General features: G+C 40.6%; 1 protein-coding gene across 1 annotated transcript; it reads left to right on the top strand.

The window, feature by feature from the left end:
- Positions 1-2,831: 2,831 nt before the first annotated feature.
- Positions 2,832-20,938, top strand: LOC104963972 (voltage-dependent N-type calcium channel subunit alpha-1B-like). Its single transcript, XM_010792672.1, has 12 exons — positions 2,832-2,906; positions 3,003-3,236; positions 4,261-4,364; positions 7,275-7,390; positions 7,507-7,596; positions 9,977-10,066; positions 11,359-11,580; positions 11,672-11,784; positions 13,039-13,151; positions 14,460-14,591; positions 20,358-20,430; positions 20,795-20,938. The coding sequence occupies exons 1-12, from the start codon at positions 2,832-2,834 to the stop codon at positions 20,936-20,938; spliced, it is 1,506 nt and encodes a 501-aa protein (XP_010790974.1).
- Positions 20,939-21,096: the final 158 nt, after the last annotated feature.

The following is a 21,096-nucleotide window of genomic DNA, read 5'->3' as shown; positions in this document are numbered from 1 at the left end:
GAGTGGGAGTACACTGTCAAACCACGACTTCATGATGTATGACTCCAAATTATGTGGCAGCATTTTCTTTTTTCTTCACTGATCATTGAGAGCAGTCAGCCAGCGATGACTCATGGGAATAACAGAGGTGGAATAACGATATCCAGTGAACTCACACACATTAAGCTCAGTGGAGAGAAATCACTAAAGTTTGTCTTTAAATATCTACAAGAGTAGGAAGAGTTAAACTATGTTTATTCTTTAGAATGATGCTTCATCAAAGAGGCCTCTTTATGCTCATTTACGGGTTCATATTTATATTTTGTGCCTCTCCTGGGACATGTTTCCATGCTTAATGTTCACAAAGCTCTTTATTTGTCTCATGCTGCCTGTGCTGCAGCACCTCTTTTAACCCTCTGTCTTAAACCAGAGCCCAGTCTGCTCTGATTGGTTAGCTGACCGGCTCTGTTGTGATTGGTCAACTGCTTAGATATGTCGCACCCCTTAATACAAGCAAGTCAATAGTCAATAGAAGCGCTGCTAAGTAGTGATGTCACTATGTTACGAAAGTAAACAAAGGAGTCCAATGAAAGCATTTCAAGCAGGGGGGGGGGGTATAATAGGATATCTTTAAGTAGTATTTTAGTAGTTAGTATATGTTTGCATTGCTCCTGCCACACATCAAAACTTTGGCTTTGCAGTTATTACGAAGTTGAAATACCTACTGACGTATTTGTGTTAGCCTCCTTAGCTTAAGACATACTGCATTGCATGATGGCATTCCCAATACAGCTATACGTGTCAGCCCAATTACAAATAACAGTATCGGATCAGTGCATAACAAATAGACCTTTCACTTATTATAATCATAACAACATTTTAATTTGCTTTCTTGTCTCATCTATTTATTCTTCAACAACATTTAAGGTCATCAGAAAAAAAAGTGGTTGAAGGCAAAATGTTGCATTAGCAGTTTGGTAATTGTTCTAAATGACTATAACCATGATGTGTCCTGTATCTGTTCTCCTGCTCTGCACAGTATGGTTTAATCTCATTAAAGGTGGGGTCTGAAGCAGAGCTGGAGGGATTGTCATATGGAAACCAGCAGTATTTGGAGACCAGATCTTTATTTGCAATCTGTGAAACAGACAATATAACTCCATCCTTCAATATGTTTCATTATGTAAAAAAGGCATTAAGCATAAGATTAAAAACAGGAAACGCTTATTCTGTCCTTTAGTTCTTGACTCTTACCTTGGCTACCTCGGGAACCACTTTTTCTGTAATGTATCGTATAATACACCCATTAATCAGTTGAGCAAAGTGCCACGTTCATTATTATTTCGACAACAGATTCTAAGGTAGCTGATTCTAAAAATGTAATCCAAATAAGGAAGACAAATGGAGAGAGTTTGCAGAAAACAGGACTCAAGTATGCAAACATCTTATATATCATATATGGATTACATGTAGAGGGAACCACAGATGTGTTTGCCTGACGCTACCTCAGGTGTGTCCTGCTTTACTAGTTAACGCTTCTTCTACCTTACATCTGAGCAAACCAGCAACTGTGAGACCACCGCGGAGACCTTTCCCTGTTTCTGAATCTGAAAACCATTTGCACAAGCTCAACTGAACTCGCCTGCCTGAGCAGTCAGCTGAAGAATTAAGGGCGCATCACCAGGAGAGAGGAGTCTTCCCTCCTCTCCAGCTGACAATGGAGAGCTGAGGCAACAGAGTGCATTTCTACTTAATTGTCTCCACAACAGACATCCAGAGTTCCCCAGTGAGTAAAGAAATAGTGTATCTGCTGCTTCTACAAACAAATACCGAACTCTGCTTGGAAATAAAAAACAATATCACTCTTCTTTTTACATTACAGTACATGTTACTTGTTAGACGCTTTTATCCAAAGCGACTTACATACTCAATACTGTGGGCAATCCCCACAGGAGCAATTTGGGGTGAAGTGTCTCAGGGACACAACAACATGCTGACTGCAGTGGGGTTTGAACCTGTGACCCCCTGATCTGAACACCTCACACAACCCACTGCGGCACACGCCTCTTTTAGCTCTGTTTTAGTCTCCACCAACTGCTCAGGGGACTTAGCGCTAACAGCTAGCTAGCAGCTTTTCCACAGGCAGTAATGACACTGATGAAAGCAATGGGAATGAACTAAAAAGTAAAAATGCAGGCTGTAATTCCGACTTCACTGTGCTGAAAGAAACGTTAGGGTTACTGTTTCAACAAATCTTTTCCAGCAGACCTTCTTTTTTAATCCACAAAAGTAACTAAAAGCTCATTTGTTGCATAGCCCGTTATTACATTCTGCATAATAATCAGCCATATGCTCCTGTTGCAGGGAGAAAGTCTATTTTTGCGACTATTTGGGTTTTGTAATAATGGGCAGTCCCCAAGTCACTGCAGCCAGCTGTCGCCCTAAAACCTGTTCATGTATGAGTTTTAACAAACAAAATACAAAAGCGCTTGAAGGGTTAATTAATACACATCATTTTGAACATTAGGCAGGGCCAGAAAACGTGTTCCCCCCTTGTTATGCTAATATAAGCTAACTGCAGCATTGCACTTAATGCAGAGATGTGAGATGAGATTATATAGATCTTCTCATGTCCCTTTGGAAAAGAGAGCATGTTCTCCAAACCATTTCCTTATGCTTCGTTGAATCGAACTGAATCAAGGGAGACAGTGGGAGATGAGAAGATGCTCATGTAAAATTCATACCAAGAGAATTTAACAAAATGTTCGACGCAAGAGGGAGAGAGGCAGAGAAAGACACGAGGAGATGTTAGGCTTGAAAAATAATTGATGAAGAGCAACAGAGTAAAGCTTATGGCAGCCATTTATCCTGGTGTGTGGGCTGCTTCTCCTCTGACGGCTGAGACGGAGGGCGTGCCGCTGTATACTGTACGTGTGTGTATGTTCATCCCACATCCTCGGACGCATAATATAGATCTGCAGTCTGCTGATTCAGCTGCCCTGAACCTCCCATCACAATTACAGGCAGCGTGTGGCAGTGCTCCGACACTGGCGTCTGCAGAATGTCACCGTGCCTCACACAGCCCATCGCTCTGCAGGCTGTCCCCCGCTAACAGGCGCTGTGTGGGGGGGCGCTCAGACACAGAGGGCGCTGACTCTCACAACTCCCTGGGAGAAACAAGCATAAATATCAGGCCGGCTTCTCAGTCTGCAGCAGTACACAATCGGTACATCCAACCAATCAGCAAAGTGCTCTGGGTAACTCATTTTTAATCGCTGTGATGGATTGTTTGGCAACTTTGACAAGAACAACAAGCTGGAAACACAGCTTAGACATATTGACACATAAAGATAACTGGCTAACTTGTAAGCAAAAGTTTGTTCACTTAAACAGAGCAATGTATGTTTTATATTTCCACTTCTGTATAGCTTGTTTTGCTGTCTTCTAACTGCTCAAGGAAAAATATCATATGCCTAACAACTCAGACTCTCTGTGACTACAGTATATTTGGGACATTTACATAAAAAAAAAAAACTTTGTTATCCTTTTTTAAATAACTAAATAGCTTAACATGACACCCCTTGAATAGTGAATATTATTTAATAAATGTTATTATTGAATGAGTCACCTTCTTCAGCTTTAGGAAGATATATTTAAGGACATTTAGGATAAATAGAAAATGTGTATATCCTCAGAAAAACCCTTCTTTATAAAAACTAAATAACTGTAGGTATGTGTGTTTTTAGCTCTGTGTGTAAGTCATTTAACAAACCCTGAGCCATGACGGCTCATTTTGGATGACTTCCTCATCACACCTGATTGCCTGAGGGACAATTTATAGGAATGGATGTTTCTGTTGTGTTAAATGAAACTGTGGTTTTTTCGTGATAGCAGACGTCTTTTGCTGGTTTGTTTGGAAGCGTACATAGATGATGGAGACACTTTTAATTGTTTGTTTTTTTCAAATTAAAAATATGTCAAAAATGTTTGAAGAAAGTAAGTTGGCAAACGTTTTTTCTCATTCCGCCAGGTCGAAAACACACTGGTACTCACAGCTGTAGATGAGGAATAGGAAAGTATTAAGGGACATATTCAAACACTGTCAGCTCAGACTGTTTCCATCAAAACCAAACAATTACTTTTAGTTTTTAGTTCATTGGCAATTTCTTACTAACACATTAAAAGGATAGAAAGGAAGTATATGAGAATCATTTATTTGGGTTGGTGACTTTGCAAATAGCTATCTTCTTAATTCTTTCTGTGTTGTTCCTGTGTTTCCAGACCAATGACGTGGCGGGGAACACCTGGAATTGGCTGTACTTCATCCCCCTCATCATCATCGGCTCCTTCTTCATGCTCAACCTGGTGCTCGGTGTCCTGTCTGGGTAAGCTCCCTCCGAACATAGAAACACACCCGGGGTGTTTCTCAATCGCGAGGATGCTGGCTTGGTAGTCGCGTACTTCCAAGTCCCTTCCTTCAGAAACGAAGCAAGTATGCTTCCAAGCCACGGCTTCGGAAAACAAAGAAGAATGGAACAGGCTAACAAGTGTGCCACTCTCTCTAACGGTTTCAACATAAACTGTACCGAAAATAAATACCTCACAATGTCTATCTAATTATGAACTTGCTTTACTTTCACGGAACACATGTTTGGTGATAACAAACAAATGTAACAAAGTAACATATTTACCAACACATGTTCTACGCCACTACATACTTACATTTAAATGTGTGCTGCGTCGGTTCAGGAATTCTCCGCAAGGGTTTTTGAAATTGGTCCATGCGCAAAGCATTGTGGGGATTTTAAGGACGCGAAGTCTACCCATGTGCAGCCTCGAAATTTCCCCCAAACCAAGGACGTGGCCTCGGTGGAATTCCAAGTATGCTGGAGATTGGAACAGTCCTTCGGCGGCACTCGATGACGTAGCATCCTTGAAATATTGTCTTGGAAGCCAGAATCTTCGAGATTGAGAAACGGCCCGGTCTGCTCACACTACATGGAAACCCAATTAAACCTAATGACTGATTCGAGATTGTGGAGATCTTGAATTTTACTATTATTTTTCAAAAGGAAATGATGGAATTTGTTTTGTGATAATTCTATGTATTTTTAAATTAGTTCTTGTTATTACTAAGTTGAAATACGTTAACAATCAGCAATTTATTTGTACGTCCTTTCCAATTTTATTTTATTAATTTCAGGAACATTTTCTAAGCCAAGTTTTGAGTAAATGGGGATATATTTTTGAGGGAACTTTTATTCAATTAATTCAAGTATTTGATAAAAAGTTTTTTTATCCAAGGATAGATGGATTAGATAGATAAAAAGATTAAAAATGCATAGGGCACTTTTGTATTGGCTTCAGCTACCTGCTTGCATTCCATACATGAGGAGGAGTTTGCTATCCAATCATATGATAGGGATTCAAGACAGTATCCCTGCTGTCAGTTAACTACAATGAAGAAGACGATCATGTCGTGGCTTGTAAGAAAATGACAAATTGAAGCTGAATCGAGATAGCCAGCAGATGAATCTCTTCTTCACATCATCTAGCGCTTCTCCTTTTTACTTTCTGTCATCTCATCATCTGTCCCTGTCCTCCTCTCATCATTAAAGGCCTCACTCTGTGGCTTTAATCATCCTCTGCTCTGTGCTGCTGATGGATCTGACATCTGTCCATCTCTTTGTGTCTGTGGCAGCGTACTAAGAGCCTTTCCTCACCTTCTGTGACCCATGGCTCCTTCTCTGCCTCCAACATTGCGATGAAAGCAAACACGTGCATGGTCGCAAACACACAAGAGGAAACTGCCCTAAAGCTTTCCTTTAATTACTCAACAACAGTACCACAAGATAAGATTTGCTTTATTCTTCCATGCTTGATCAGTTACCATCCACCATATTTCAATAGTAATTCTGTTAAAAGTGTATTTTCAAAAAAGCATATCAATGAAACAGATTTCAAACAAAGTTTAAAATGTTAGAAAAAACTCTGTGAAACTTCCTATTCAGCCAGAATCAAAGTGGCCATTGTCCATTAATTTTCTATTAAAATAGTTAATGGAAAATACTCGTCCGGATTTCCAGTTTCTCTGATGTTTTGTTAACCTTTTATGCTGTCTTTCATCCATCCACCTTAATTGTACTGTAATGAATTGGTTTATTACCTCAGCCAAGAACATTTTGATTAAATGGCAAGATATTGAAAAGACCACAGGCGTCATTTTCCATGGGCTGGAAACACACAATATGTATCACTCCAATTTACATTTCATTTTTCTAGTTTTATCCAAACATATCTTTTAATTGACATCCCTGAACATATCACCATACAGTATTGTATGCTGTCTTTAAGAGCGACATGTGATGCCTCTCTGATCTGTCATGTCACATCATCACACTTCACTGCTCTTCCTCTGCCCTCTCACATCCTATAAGTTACATAAATATCTACTCGCTCCAGCTTCGCCGACGGCCTTTTCCTGCCTCTTTCTTGCCTTTAACAGCTGCTGTCGCCTGAACTGCACAGTTCATATTCCTTCGAATTAACTCTTCAACTTCTACTTCCTTTATACCAATACAAACACATTTGTTGGTTTTGTAATTCCCAAGATCCCATTGTAAATGTATACAAATACAGATGTTCCTCTATCACAGTGGTTCTCAACTGGTGGGTCACGACCCAAAAGTGGGTCGCGGACCCGTTTCGAGTGGGTCGTGGATGTGCGAGTGAAGAAAAAAAAAAAAAAAAAAAATTGAATATTTTTTGTGTCTGTTTTTCAAACTTTTATTTTGAAGGTCTGTGAAAAAAAAAACAATGGCAGAACATATTATTAATATGTCGGGTAGTAATAGATGTATTTATTTTCTTCTCAGAGTGTACCAGAATGCGTAGTTTATATAATAGTATTTCTAAAAATCTCCTGGGGGAGAATCCCCCCAGACCCCTTCTGGTGTTTTCAGCATGTCTGCCTTTTATGTTATACAGTTTCAGCTTTGATCCCACCATCTCATTAAACCTTTTTAAAAGCATACTTCGGTTCTGTGAAGGGATATACGGGATATATGCACTGTACTTCACTTTAATTAATATCGTATGCTGAGAAGCAAATATATATATATTACAGCACGATGTTTTGTTGAATAGATTTGAGTGGTTCAAAAATGGTGGGTCGCTATTTATTGACAAAGTAAAAAGTGGGTTCCGAGGCCTAACAAGTTGAGAACCACTCTATCAGATGTTTCACATGCTTTTTAGTTATTTGAACTATTCTTCCTGTGTGTCATTTTCCACAGAGAGTTTGCCAAAGAGAGGGAGCGTGTGGAGAAGAGGCAGGAGTTCCTGAAGCTCCGCCGGCAGCAGCAGATCGAGCGAGAGCTCACTGGGTATTTGGAGTGGATCTGCAAAGCAGGTCAGACTCATCTCTGAAACAGCGGGAGAGCTGGCTCGTATGTGTTTGTTGTGTTAGAAAGACATGACAAATTGATAGAAAGTCCCTCTCTCTCTCATTTCTCTCCCTCGCTGCAGAGGAGGTGTTGCTGGAGGAGGAGGATGAGATAGCAGAAGAGAAGTCCCCGCTGGACGGTGCGTGGTACAAGAGGAAGCAAAACCTTCCAGGTATAAAGAAGGCTGAGTAACTGCTGCCTGCTTTATCATGATACATCATTTCTAGATGTATTACAGCATCGTTTTGCTTTCCATAAATCCTTCGTAAAGATTGTGATCTGGTTCCCTTTTGTGAAGTGGATGTTTAAGTCAACTTCAGACATATTTGACTGTATGGAAACCCTCAGAAGCAAGTGAGAACAAAACCATTCTGGTGGTCAGTTTTCTCAGCCTGATTGAATTGACTGAATTGTTTTACTTAAATGTTTTAATTTTTTTTAAGAATATTTGGAAAATGGAAAATTCTGTGAGGATAATTTATCTAATTTGAATATATTGAAACAAATATATTTCCTGTAGAACTCAGGATAGTGATGCACTTAGGCCTCTTGTGGCTTAAATTACTATTACAACAACAACATTTATTTTTGTTTTTTTTCCACCTGGCAAAACCTTTTTTGCCCAATTATTTAACCATTTATTATTTTTAGCACACATGGTCTTCCAATATATATTATCTTCAATTATAAAACTTTATTCTATTTATTTTCAGCATGTTATTATAATAGTTTATACCAAACTATGCGTAAGGCTGTCCCTCCACTCCACTAACCCCTAACTGTGTAATTGTGCAGTTTGCAGCCATGCCAGCCAACTGTTAATCATATAATCAGCACTTACGTACATCATTATTTAAGTGGTTGCCATGGTTTCCACTCTGTACTCTTGTTGCCTTCCTTTGAAAGAGAGCACACTGTTATTCAATTACCTCTCTCCCTCTCTCTCCTGATGATGTCAGTCCATCAGCCTGGTGTGAAGGCAAGGGTTAATTAGTGGGATTTACAGCTTAAGTCTGATTGGATTTGTTAAAGTAAATTCACTATGCCACGCTCCCCAACACACACACACACACACACACACACACACACACACACACACACACACACACACACACACACACACACACACACACAGTAAAGTGACAGCACCTAGCTGCCATATTTTTTCAGTTAGTTACATATCAGGGATTAAAACGTGTGCGTCCACAGCCAGAGGAAAGCCACTCTGATGTTGTTAGAGCAGAAAATAAGGAGTTGGCCTTCATCACATGAGTGACAGGCATGAATATGGGGGTAAAGTGCCAATCATAGCTGCCTGACTCAGTACTGTTGAATTAAAAAGATTATTCAATCATTCAACTGGTGTATAGAGATAAGAAATTGAGCAAATGGTCTTTTAGGCTTTTTTTTTGGCCTAGTCGTTTCCTGCAAATCATTTCTACCTAAATAACTTATTTTCATGACTTGAAAAATGAAAAAGAGAACCAGATCCAGCTCCCTATAAAGAGTTATAATCCCACACACTATTTGAATGTATTTTTGAGAAACACTTTAAAACACTGATCATGAATTTAATTGTCTTCCTACCTTGAAGATCATGTGTTCATTCATTAAATGCCTCATAGTGTAACGAGTGAGATGCAAAGGTCTTTTGTTTTATTTATCATAAAGAAGGTCTATGTGCTTTAAGAATATCAAATCTCGACGGCCCATATTCAGAAACTTTGCCTTTTTAAAAGAGCTGTCGTGCTGCCCTAAGGTTGGGATGTCACAAAGGTAGGGGGTTCAATCAAGAAAGTTTTAATTGGAAACAAGATGAGGTTATCTCACAGCGCTGGCAGATTCTTTCCCAGCTTTGTGGATCTCAATTACAAACTAAAAGGATTCCATAAAAAATGTATTTCTTAGTGTTGCTCAGTGTCAAAGCCAGATCGTTTTTCTACTGGTTCTGCCTCCCAGCAGCTTTTTGTTGAGCAGAGATGGTGGATTGTAGATGTTGAGCCTCAGCCCAGCGCTCCACTGACACGTGAAGATCTCTCATGTTGGGCCGGCAGTTTCTCTTTCCAAGGCTGGCTTCAAACAGGAAGGCAGAACATCTCCAAATGAAAAACATGATTGATGTCTGCTATTCATAGGTTCCAATTAGCTCACCCCTCTAATTTGACACACACACACACACACACACACACACACACACACACACACACACACACACACGCACGCACATATATCCTGCAAGGGGAGGAAGGTTGTTCTATTGAAATACAATTGGAAAATGCTTGCTTTTTATGTTACATTGACGTCTTGAAATAATTGTATACTTGATCCCTTTTTACAACTTCAAGTTTCAAGGCTTTTATTCTCATGTGTGCATAGCTACAGAGTAGTTATTACAATGAAACTCTTAAATAACTTATTTCTTATACTGTGTTAATGTACGCACCATTATACACTAAAGATTCCTTGTGTGTTTGAACCTACTTGCTGATATCATATTTTACGACTCATATCTGATCATTTCCCCTTTCCTCTCCGTCCTTTGTTCATTACAGTCCATAAACGTGGCAAAGCAAAGAAAGGTAAAAACGACCTGATAGGAGGCGAGGAGGGGGACGATCATTTCGCTGACATCTCCTCCGTCCGTAAGTCTTCTTATCCTCCGTCACCTGCACCCCACCTCCCACCTTCACATGCTGTCTGTTCTCAAATATGAGAATATAAAAGCCACCATAAAAGCCTGTCTTTACAATGAACCTTGACTCTGCTCTCCATTTATCAGATGTAATGTCACTTGAACAGTACACATTTTTTTACGATATCTCACTCAAACGTGAAAAATGAACATTACAGAAGCAGATTCAGCTCCATTAAAGCTGTTTCTCCTGCAGCACAGGCAAACCACCTTGAGGGAAAATAAGTATAATTAACTTTTCTAATTAGACTGTTACATCCAAATGGCAGGAGGATCACCTGCAGCATATTAGAATTATACTTGTTTTAAATTAATGGATAAAGACAACATGTAATTGGCTGTCTGTGGGTTGGAAATGAGCAGAAGCATGGTAATTGAAACCATTTGGTTGCCTTCAATACTTTTTTCCTATCATCATAAGATTGTTTTCCGTTTTAAATTAAGTGCCGAGGGAATAGAGGTATGCTACAGTCACATTTTGTCTCCTTTCTTTTCGCACACGATGCCTGCAGTCCTTCTCCACGGTACACATATATTAGGTGCACATTTTTTAATGAGCAGCTGCAAGAGAAATTTAAGTGTTCAGGTGATTTTACGCTTTGCTTTTGGTCCCCTTGGGGAGGTGTTGTTACTTTTATAAGTTAGAGTTTTGGCCACAAACATCTTTCAGTGCTTGTTAGCAGGTGTGAAATGATCTCTTCTCAACACATCAATATCTTATTATGCTTCTGTCTTTTAAACCATCTGCTCTAATTTCCTACAGCATAATTGCAAAGTAGCACAGTTGTTGCCCGAACTGTGCACACTAACAGGTGAAAAGTTGTGAACCACATGTTCTGTTTGTGTACGATAGATTTAACATCTTCCTTTGAAGGATCCGGTAGTGGTGGAAAGTAAATACGTACATTTAATCAAACACTGTTCTTAAATATATACAATTTTCACATGCTTTTACTTGACTTTAGCATTTCCATCCTGTCCTACTTTAAAGTTATGCTCTAACATGGATGACTCGGCCTGAACAGCGGTGTGTGAATGTGTGTGAATGTTAATTAGTTGTGAACAAATCCAGTACAGTGAAAAATGTCTGTATTGAAATAGACTGCAACAAGTTTCTGATGTGTTGGCTGATGCTGCTAATTACAGTAACAGGAATAATACAAGGAACACACACACAGTGATTCAGTGTGAAAGCTGTGAAACGGTGACACATAATTACCTACACATTTCCTCTCCCTCCAGCTCCTCCTGGCTCTCCGTTTGGTCGGGCCAGCGTGAAGAGCAGCGGTAAGATGGACAGCTCCTCGTACTTCCGGCGCAAAGAGAAGAGGATGCGCTTCTTCATCCGGCGCATGGTGAAGGCTCCGAGCTTCTACTGGATCGTTCTGTGTCTGGTGGGCTTGAACACTCTGTGCGTGGCCATCGTTCACTACGACCAGCCCGAGTGGCTCACCAGGGCCCTCTGTAAGTCCCACACACAAATACACACTTATTCTGCCACACTTATTGATGCTGGTGGGCTGTAAACAGTTTCCTCTGTGCCTCTTGGAAACAGACGCAGCAGAGTTTGTGTTCCTGGGTTTGTTTCTGACTGAGATGTCCTTGAAGATGTACGGCCTCGGAGTGAGGAATTATTTTCACTCCTCCTTTAACTGCTTTGATTTTGGGGTAAGTTACTATTCACTATGACTCAAAAGTAGATACACTGAACAAAAATATAAATGCAACACTTTTGTTTTTGCTCCCATTTTTCATGAGATGAACTCAAAGATCTAAAACATTTTCGATATACACAAAATAACCATTTCTCTTAAATATTGTTCACAAATCTGAAAAAATCTGTGTTAGTGAGCACTTCTCCTTTGCCGAGATAATCCATCCCACCTCACAGGTGTGGCATATCAAGATGCTGATTAGACAGCATGATTATTGCACAGGTGTGCCTTAGGCTGGCCACAATAAAAGGCCACTCTGCGAAACCGTGCACGTTTTGCTTTATTTGGGGGGTTCTGGAGGGGTCCCGAAACCAGTTCCAGTATCCTGGTGTGACCCACCCATTTGGCCTCACGCAGAGTGCAACACATCTCCTTTCGCATAGTGGGTAGATCAGGTTGTTGGATTGTGGCCCTGTGGAATGTTTGGTCCACTCCTCTTCAATGGCTGGTGCGAAGTTGGCTGGAATATTGGCAGGAACTGGAACACGCTGGGTCGATACGCCCGATCCAGAGCATCCAGCCAACATGGCTCAAATGGTGACAATTTTAGGGGTTACGGGTTTAGGGTTAAACCTTAAAACTAACATGTCACCCAGGCTGGATGTGAGGTCCCCTGGGCCCTGGTGTGGTTACACGTGGGTCTGCGGTTGGGTGAGGTTCGGTTGGATTGTACTGCCAATCCTGAAACGCCTTTGGAGATGGCCTTATGGTAGAGAAATATGAACATTCCATTCACGGGCAACAGCTCGGGTGCACATTTCCTGCTGACAGGCATGCCAATTGCCCGCTCCTCAAAAACTTCACGACATCTGGTGGCATTGTTGTGCTGGATGATAAATACTGAACATTTTAGAGTTGGCCTTTTATTGGTGGCCAGCCTAAGGCACACCTGTGCCAATAATCATGCTGTCCTAATCCAGCATCTTTGGGATATTGCCACACCTTGTGAGGTTGGAATGGATTATCTCGGGCAAAGAGAAGTGCTCACTATCACAAGATTTTTCAAGAATTTGTGAACAATATTTTAGAAGAGAAACTGGTTTTATTTGTGTTATATAGAAAAATGTATATAGAAAATGTTTTAGATCTTTGAGTTCATCTCATGAAAAATGGGAGCAAAAACAAAAGTGTTGCATTTATATTTTTGTTCAGTGTAGTTAACGCAATAACAGCACGTGAAAACTTTATTCTTTGCTCTGTTGTCTAGGTGATTGTGGGAAGTATTTGCGAGGTGATCTGGGACATGATTAAACCCGGAGCATCGTTCGGAATCAGAGTGTTGAGAGCGCTGCGACTGCTCAGGATATTCAAAGTCACCAAGTGAGTTCAATTCGAAACTTCTTTTTAAAAAATACGTCCTTTAATTTCACCAAATTCTCTGTCATGATTACATACCCAAAGCATTTTCTGCATTTTGCACATTTCCAATCCTTATTCTGTTGTTTATCAGAATACACTTCTGTTTGCATTCCACAAAGCAAGATGGGAACTGAAGAACTGACATTCCCAAAAATATTTAAACACCTAAGTAGGGGTCAAACTTAATAAAAAACCCTGTCGATACTTTTTCCATAATGCCACCGCGCTGGCCAATAGAAAGAATGCAGGTTAATGGCATTTCCTCTTTGGCTTCACTTAACGGACCTGGATGTTTCCCTTTGAATGCAACACAGTGTATTCTTTCATTAGACATTCATTGCCTTGATTGTTTCTGTCACGATCTGTCTGTGTTGTGTTTTGTCTTGTCTAGATCTGTCTTTTGTTTCCTGTCTGTGTGTGTTCCCTCCTACCTGTTTACTTGATTGTGTTCACCTGGTGCCCCTGTGTTTTCTCCTCCCTCCTCACCTGTTCTGTTTTTGCTGTCAGTCATTGTTGCTTTCTTGTTTGTCTATGACCGTGTTCATGGGTAGTGTTCTGTTTATTCAATTTTGCAACCTTGAAATAAAGGTATTTTCAGTTTTTTCTGCATTTGGGTCCTGCCTGCTTCACCCCACCCTGACAGTTTCGTCTTTGAAAGCTCACACCTCCTTTTTGTATTGCTTTCTGTTTTACATGTTCTGTGATATGACTGATCACATCATAAGGGTTTTTGAAAAAGCTTATCCAGAGCTACAGAACACTTTGATACGACAGTTTTCACAGATTGTGTTTTGACATATGTAAAACCAGTGCAGTTAAAGTAAGAAAAACTCTGGTTCTTGCGGTTATTTCACAAGACATTGTTCCCAATGAACTGGCAAGAAAACACATCTAAAATACAATGTCATTGGCTTAGAGATTTGTACGTTTACTTATTTTAAAGGCAATGCATTTTGGAGATACAAGGTTTCTGTTGCAGGATGCTGCACTTTTTATAAGGGCTGAAGTGTCAATTTTTTTCTCTCTGAACCGACAATCCTGTTAGAGTTCAATGGCAATCCTTTTATTTCATAGATTAGCTGTAATCCTGTGATTCACTGGAACTGGCAGCTGCGCACCCTGACGCATTGATTTGTTTTATGCCACCTACAGCTCATATTTATATTTGTTCCTCTCAAACCTCCTCAGTGTTTCTGTCTTTGTCTGTGTGTTCTCTCTAAACAAAAAAAGTCATTTATCTGTGTCCGCGTGTTTTGCGCTTCCTCTCAGATACTGGAACTCGCTGAGGAACCTCGTGGTCTCCCTCCTCAACTCCATGAAGTCCATCATCAGCTTGCTCTTCCTCCTCTTCCTCTTCATCGTGGTCTTTGCTCTGCTCGGTATGCAGCTCTTCGGAGGAATGTGAGTATTCTTTCTTTTCCCTCCTGTTTTCTGATCCCACTTTGTCTCGCTTTACATCCCACACACACACACACACACACACACACACACACACACACACACACACACACACACACACACTCCATCTCTTCACCTGACCCTGCTGCTCTGTGTGTGATCCTTGGCCCTGCGTGGCGGCGGTGACAGACATGTTGCCGCAGCAGCAGGAGGCTGGCAGAGCAGCAGCAGCCACTGTGGCCCTTTGATACGGCTCTCAGCAGGGGCCCCGCGTCTCCTAATGGCAGGAACACCTCATGATTCTGGGCTGGCTGCAGATAATCAAAGGCCTGGCACCCAACCCCGTCTGACTCAACCCTGATAAAACCAACACTTTACATTCTGTCTCCTCACAACAACAGCCTTTATTTATTCAGGTTTTTGGCTCACAAGAAAATTATCCTTAACTTTATTTCTAAAAGCCCCCAAAAAGATAGTTTAGGCTTATTACAGTACGACTTGGGTCTTATTTTCCTCTCAGGTTTAAAACATTATAAACAAAAGGGAAACAGAGCAACACTGAAGTCCAATGGGACATGAGGCACAAGCAGGTGTTGTGAACAGCTTATCTAGATTACCTTCACCACTTTGGAAATACAACTGCAAGTGAGCACAGCTGAGACAATGTGAGTGGTCTCTCATTGAACAGTGAGACTGTGTGCACAGCTACGGTACATATCACGATGCTGATCCATAAAGCAGTGATGGATTCTTACAAAGGGCCATTTTGGCATTCAGTTGACATGTTACCTTTGTTTTCTCTTACAAATTAGTTTGACTAGCTTGTTAGATTTGTGTACATGGTTTGAGTACAACCTGTCCTATCATATGACAGCATGTCTACAGTGCCTATCAGAGGTCTGCTGCAAATCTCAGGGAAACTTTGACGATATTCAACAAGCTTTGTACACTGGAAAATGAACGGAGAGCTCCAGGCTCCAAGTTTCTCTTTAGCTCAATAAGTATTTCAAATCTAAATTGGGAATGTACAGGAGCCAGATAAAACAAAGAATGGTCAAAAATGATTAGTTAAATACAGTTAATCCTACACTTCCCTTGATGCTATAATAATAATACATTTTTGTAGACCCTGTGTAAGATATTTTTTTTATTGTTCATTTAAAATAAGAAATAAGGTCTTGTGCACTTATTTCCCTTTCAGAGTTTTTGCTCAACAGAAAAAGCAGCATTGTTTTTTTTACATATCTTTATTTTATATTAACTTGCATTGCATTTGATAATGACGTAAATCTGAAGTAGAGGGAAGTCCTCAGGTATCATTACTCTTCTATCATGATACCAAGATAAGGTTAGTGATTACAGGTAATTAGTGATTGTAGAGGATAACATTTTTAAAGGGACCCTCCCAATCCCCTGACTTCGTCTCCTGGGACTGACGGCCTTCACAAACACCACCACTGGATGTCTCTGAGGCAACAGGCTGTTGTCATGGCGCCAAGCCTCACATCAGTCTGCACCATCATTAGCATCACATCAGACTCTGGAGATGGACACGTGTGAGATGGGTCTGACGTCAACATGGTGCTTTCAGACAGCCGAGCACACATTTTCACCTCAAAGTCTAAAAATATACAAAGCGTGTCAACTAATTTCATTTTCTTAAGATAGGAATCCAACAGGCAGTATACTGTTATTTGGCTTGCAGATAATCTCATTGTTTAAATCGATACCAAAGGAAATCCATCCTTTTCTTAGGCAGATCATTTCAATTGTTTGATAAAAAAAAGAAGGTATTTCAACCCTAAAAAGAAGATTAAAACACTTGTTAATAATAAGAATGCTTTGCACTATACCGACTGTATTTCTGGCTCAGAGATTATGTTCCTGCTCTCAAAACACCAAAAGTAATCTCCTGGTAAAATTGTGAGGACTGAAAGATAAACAGCTTGAAGCAGAGGAGCGTCTCCCCACTGAGACTCACAGGACATCACCGACTGTTTGGAGAAAATATGTGATAAGCTCAAACGGTCAGGATTTACTGTAATAGGAAGAGGGATTTCTTTTTTCCGTTCGCTGCTTTCTGCTTTCTGTTTTTATTTTGTTGATTGACTCTGACTTTGTCATTTACAGAAGAGATGGCATTTCATTTTTTCTCAATTTCAAACTAATTTCTGTACTCTATGGAACTTAAAAAATAATATCAATTTGAACCAGTTTATTGCAAAAAACCTCACAAATCTTCACAAATAAAACCACTATTTTTGTAAAAACGTTTGCAGTTTTCAGCCATTATAAGAATAACAACATCATAGTCATTGCAATAAGACCCAGTGAGGAGTGACTAGTGGCAGCCCTCACATACAGTACTGTATCCAATGAGCTGCCATTTGTATTCAACACTCCTCATATTGTAAAAGCCAGTCCTATTTCCTGCAGGATATCTTGCATGATACATGTCACAGTTTCATCGCTCAGCAGTTTGATGTTGTTTGTTATTTTGTAAACATGCTGCTGTTGCTGTAAGTATCAGATATGGGGGGGGGGGGGGGGGGGGGGGGCACTTGCTGGTGGGGAGTTTGGCTTCACATGAATCTTGTTTTCAGCATTGATTTAATGAAGTCCCCGTGGATGATGTGCGGAAGCCAAGCAGCACGCTCCCAAACCCTATTATCAGAGTAAACAGAGGTCGGAGCACACAGGCGCAGCAGCATCCACCGCCGTCGACACTCCCCACACCGAGCCCGAGGAGGGGGAAATGAAAATGGAGAAAGTGATGGAGGGATGAGCTATGGGTATAGAGGGTTGGTTGATGGATGATGCATTAATGGGAAGGAGAAAGACAAAGATAGAGGATGGAAGCATGGAGAGAGAGGGTGTTTCTCAATGTCGAGGACGCTTGCTTGGTAGCACATGTCTTCCGAGTCACTTCCTTCAGAAGCGAGGCAAGAATCCTTCCTGGCATTCGGAAAACGAAGAGTGGAACAGGCGAGCAAGTGTGCGTCATATGAGAGGCCCCGCCTTACATTTTCCGCCACAGATTTTGGGAAATTGGTCCGTGCGCAAAGCATTGTGGGGATTTTAAGACCGCGGAGTCTACACATATGCAGCCTCGAAATTTCCCGCTACGAAGTGCGCCGGGCTCGGTGGAATTCTAAGTATGCTACGCATTGGAACAGTAATTTGGCGGCACTCGATGACGTAGTATGCTTGAAATAGTGGCTCTGGAGCAGCTTTACTCGACATTGAGAAACACCCTGAGACTACTGTATGATGACATACCAAGGGAGGGAAGGCGTATTGAATTAGTTGCCCCTCCCCCTCTAATCTCTTTCTTCCCCTGTCTCCCTTATGCACATATTAGGGCCACACCAGTACATGCTTTGGATATGGGGTTCTCAGTGGTTCATCACATGACCAATAGTATATAAATACCTGAACATTATAGCCAAGAGTAATAGTGGAACATCTCATTTCACAAGCTCACTCAATGTTCACTCAAATGGGAGCCAGCACGGGTGACAAAGTTACTTTGGTTACGTATCTTATATACTTCACCAGTTAAAGGTGGGGTAGGTGATTTTGGAGAAACCAGCTCGAGTGCGCTAGAATTTGAAAATACTCAACCGGAAAAAATCTGCCACTTCCTTACAGAGCCCCTCCTCCAAAACACACGAACGCGCACATGACCAATGAGGGAACGAGATAAGTTTGTGCACAGATGGAAGGCTGACAGGCAGGTAGGCCATCCAATAATTTTAGGTCGTGCTTTTTACAGTACTACGGCTTCCACAGATGACATTTTTTTATGGATTTTTTTTGTCAAAGCACTTCAGATATTCATTGCTATCGGGATGTTAAAGCATTCCATGGAATCTAAACAAAAAGGTATCTTGAGTCGGCGTTTTCTCAAACTTACCCACCCCACCTTTAAACGTATGCAATTCAAATGACGAATAAACCTATTTTACGAAAACTTCATTATTATCTTTACCAAAGAGTTATGGTTAGGCCTCGAAATAACAAGGCCACAACTTCCTCTTGCTCATGTTGACTGTTTGATTACAAATTGGAGTTAAGAGTGTAACATTGTTTTATGAGCCTGTTTACACAGTTAACAGTTTATTCTTTTTAAAACATCAGATTATAGCCAATGGAAACCAAGATTGGGCCAGTGCGTTTCACTTGTACTAAACACAAAGCTTCTCCCTACATTTAGCGAATGTCTGCCTGAACGTGACAATACCACTACGACTACAAACTGAAACCAAAGGGCTTCGAATACCAACATGTTGTCGTGTGTTTATTAAGACATACTGTCATCACAAAATGATCTGATCATCATTTTTGCCTGAAATCAGCCTCTAAATCTAAGATACATACATACTGTACAGTAAATAAACAAACACACAAACACATCTCACAGGATCTGCTCTGTTGAAGACAAACCAGCTGTCATTTTTGCAGACACGGTAACTGTGGTAAATGTGCTCTACTCCGTCTTCTCCTTTTTACAGACCCTTCTTCTTCCTCTTTGCTCTCTTCCTTCGCGGGTTTTTTGTCCCAACACTTACACGTTTTACTCTGCTCTCGCTCCTCTGACTGCTTTGACCTATCACATGATTTGAATCATAAGGTTGTTCATAGGAGTGTGAAAGACATTTCATTCATTCCCTTCAGCAGAACAAAATATGAGATTTCAATGAAAAATATAAACTTTTGAACCGATATTAAGGGCTTTTGGGGGTCAATATGTATATGAGAAGAAACACGTTAAAGGAACATTGCTAGGATATAAGCTCTTGCATGCACATTCTATAGAGAAAATCATAATTCACTCCTAATCAGTGTCTTCGTATTCAGCAGTTCTGTTGTGTTAAGCCAAAAAACCTACTGTCACTGTAGGACGTCTGTATGATACTCTATATAAACCCGCTTCACACACACAGCTGTAGTTTTCATTGAAACTCTTGAAGTAAAGTTGTTTTTGTTTTGTCTTTTGAGGCTAGCAACTCTGCGGGGCATATCCAGGCAACTTTGATTATCTTGTCAACTGAAAGCACATCTTCTTCTGTGGTGGTGAAGCAAGGAGACACTTAAATACCCAGATCCTTACAGCCAACATTCTCAGTATTATGAATACATGACTTCTTTAAATGACAGTTAAAAAATTTACTCAATCTGGGTATCAACTACATTTGCTCAATATATTCGATGTTTATACTCCCTGTAAGTCTTTTGACGTGCTGCATCGCAGTTTCTTCACTTTTAGCATGTGACACATGTCACATTGTGCATCCCTGAGCTGCAGAGGCAGTGTGTTTGGGACTTGAACGTTTGAGCTGTGGCCCCCTGGGGACTAGTGTTTCCTGCTGCTGCTACATGTTTCACTCCCTGTCCTTCTGTCTCATCCATTATCAATACAAAACAACTTGTTTCATCTATGAATACTCTAGTCACCACCTGAAGCTGTAAAGTATTCTGGAGAAAAATTCTCCTATGCCTATGTGTCACTTATTTTGAAGGACTGATTTGATATAGACCTTTTTGGAGCACATTTTGTTTTCATTTCCTGAGTATGTAACTGTTTGGTTTGGCTCAACGTAATCGCAAAGTTTAGGGTATAAACGTACAGCCTTGATTGTTAAAGAATACCCCAATTTGGGTCTTCTTGTTGTGCTTTCTACTAGTTTTGATCGTGTTACTTAAAGAGGATTATCCCTAGATTAAACCCAGTAGTGAGTAATGATGTTCTTACTATGATTCTTTCAGGTTTAACTTTGAAGAAGAGACCCCAACCACCAACTTTGATACGTTTGCAGCAGCCATCCTCACTGTGTTCCAGGTATACACACACACACACACACACACACACACACACACACACACACACACACACACACACACACACACACACACACACACACACACACACACACACACACACACACACACACACAAATGAGGTGCACTTAATATCATCAACTTTAACGGTAGAACGTTGACTTTATGGAAAACGAAGGATTGTTATCAGGCATTTTAATTAGAGGGAATGACTGGTCTGTGTACCTTCTGTCCCCTAATGAGCTCGTTGATAATCCTTCAATTAGTCTGGGCTCGTAACCCTTCACTTTGTAAAGTAATTTAATTCTACTCTGTGAGATTTGCACAGAACTACGGCGTCACTTTAGATCTCTTGTCTTCCTCAGATTCTGACGGGCGAGGACTGGAACGCTGTGATGTACCACGGCATCGAATCACATGGGGGCGTACATGGGGGCATGTTCTCCTCAGTCTACTTCATCGTCCTAACGCTCTTTGGAAACTGTATCCTCTATGACATATTAAACTGAAGAATGTTAGAGTCAGAAGGAGCAGGATCAACATGTGGAAATGGTTTTAGGTTAAATATTGTGTTCATTATTCCAGGTGTGATCAGCAGGTAAATAGTGTCAATCAACATCACACCTAAAAGAAAGCGAATGTTTAAGAACTTTTAATAATCATACCT

The sequence above is a fragment of the Notothenia coriiceps genome, unplaced genomic scaffold (genome assembly GCF_000735185.1).
Source record: "Notothenia coriiceps isolate Sejong01 unplaced genomic scaffold, NC01 NC01_scaffold00036515, whole genome shotgun sequence".
NCBI lineage: Eukaryota > Metazoa > Chordata > Actinopteri > Perciformes > Nototheniidae > Notothenia > Notothenia coriiceps.
This window is presented reverse-complemented; position numbering and strand designations above follow the sequence as displayed.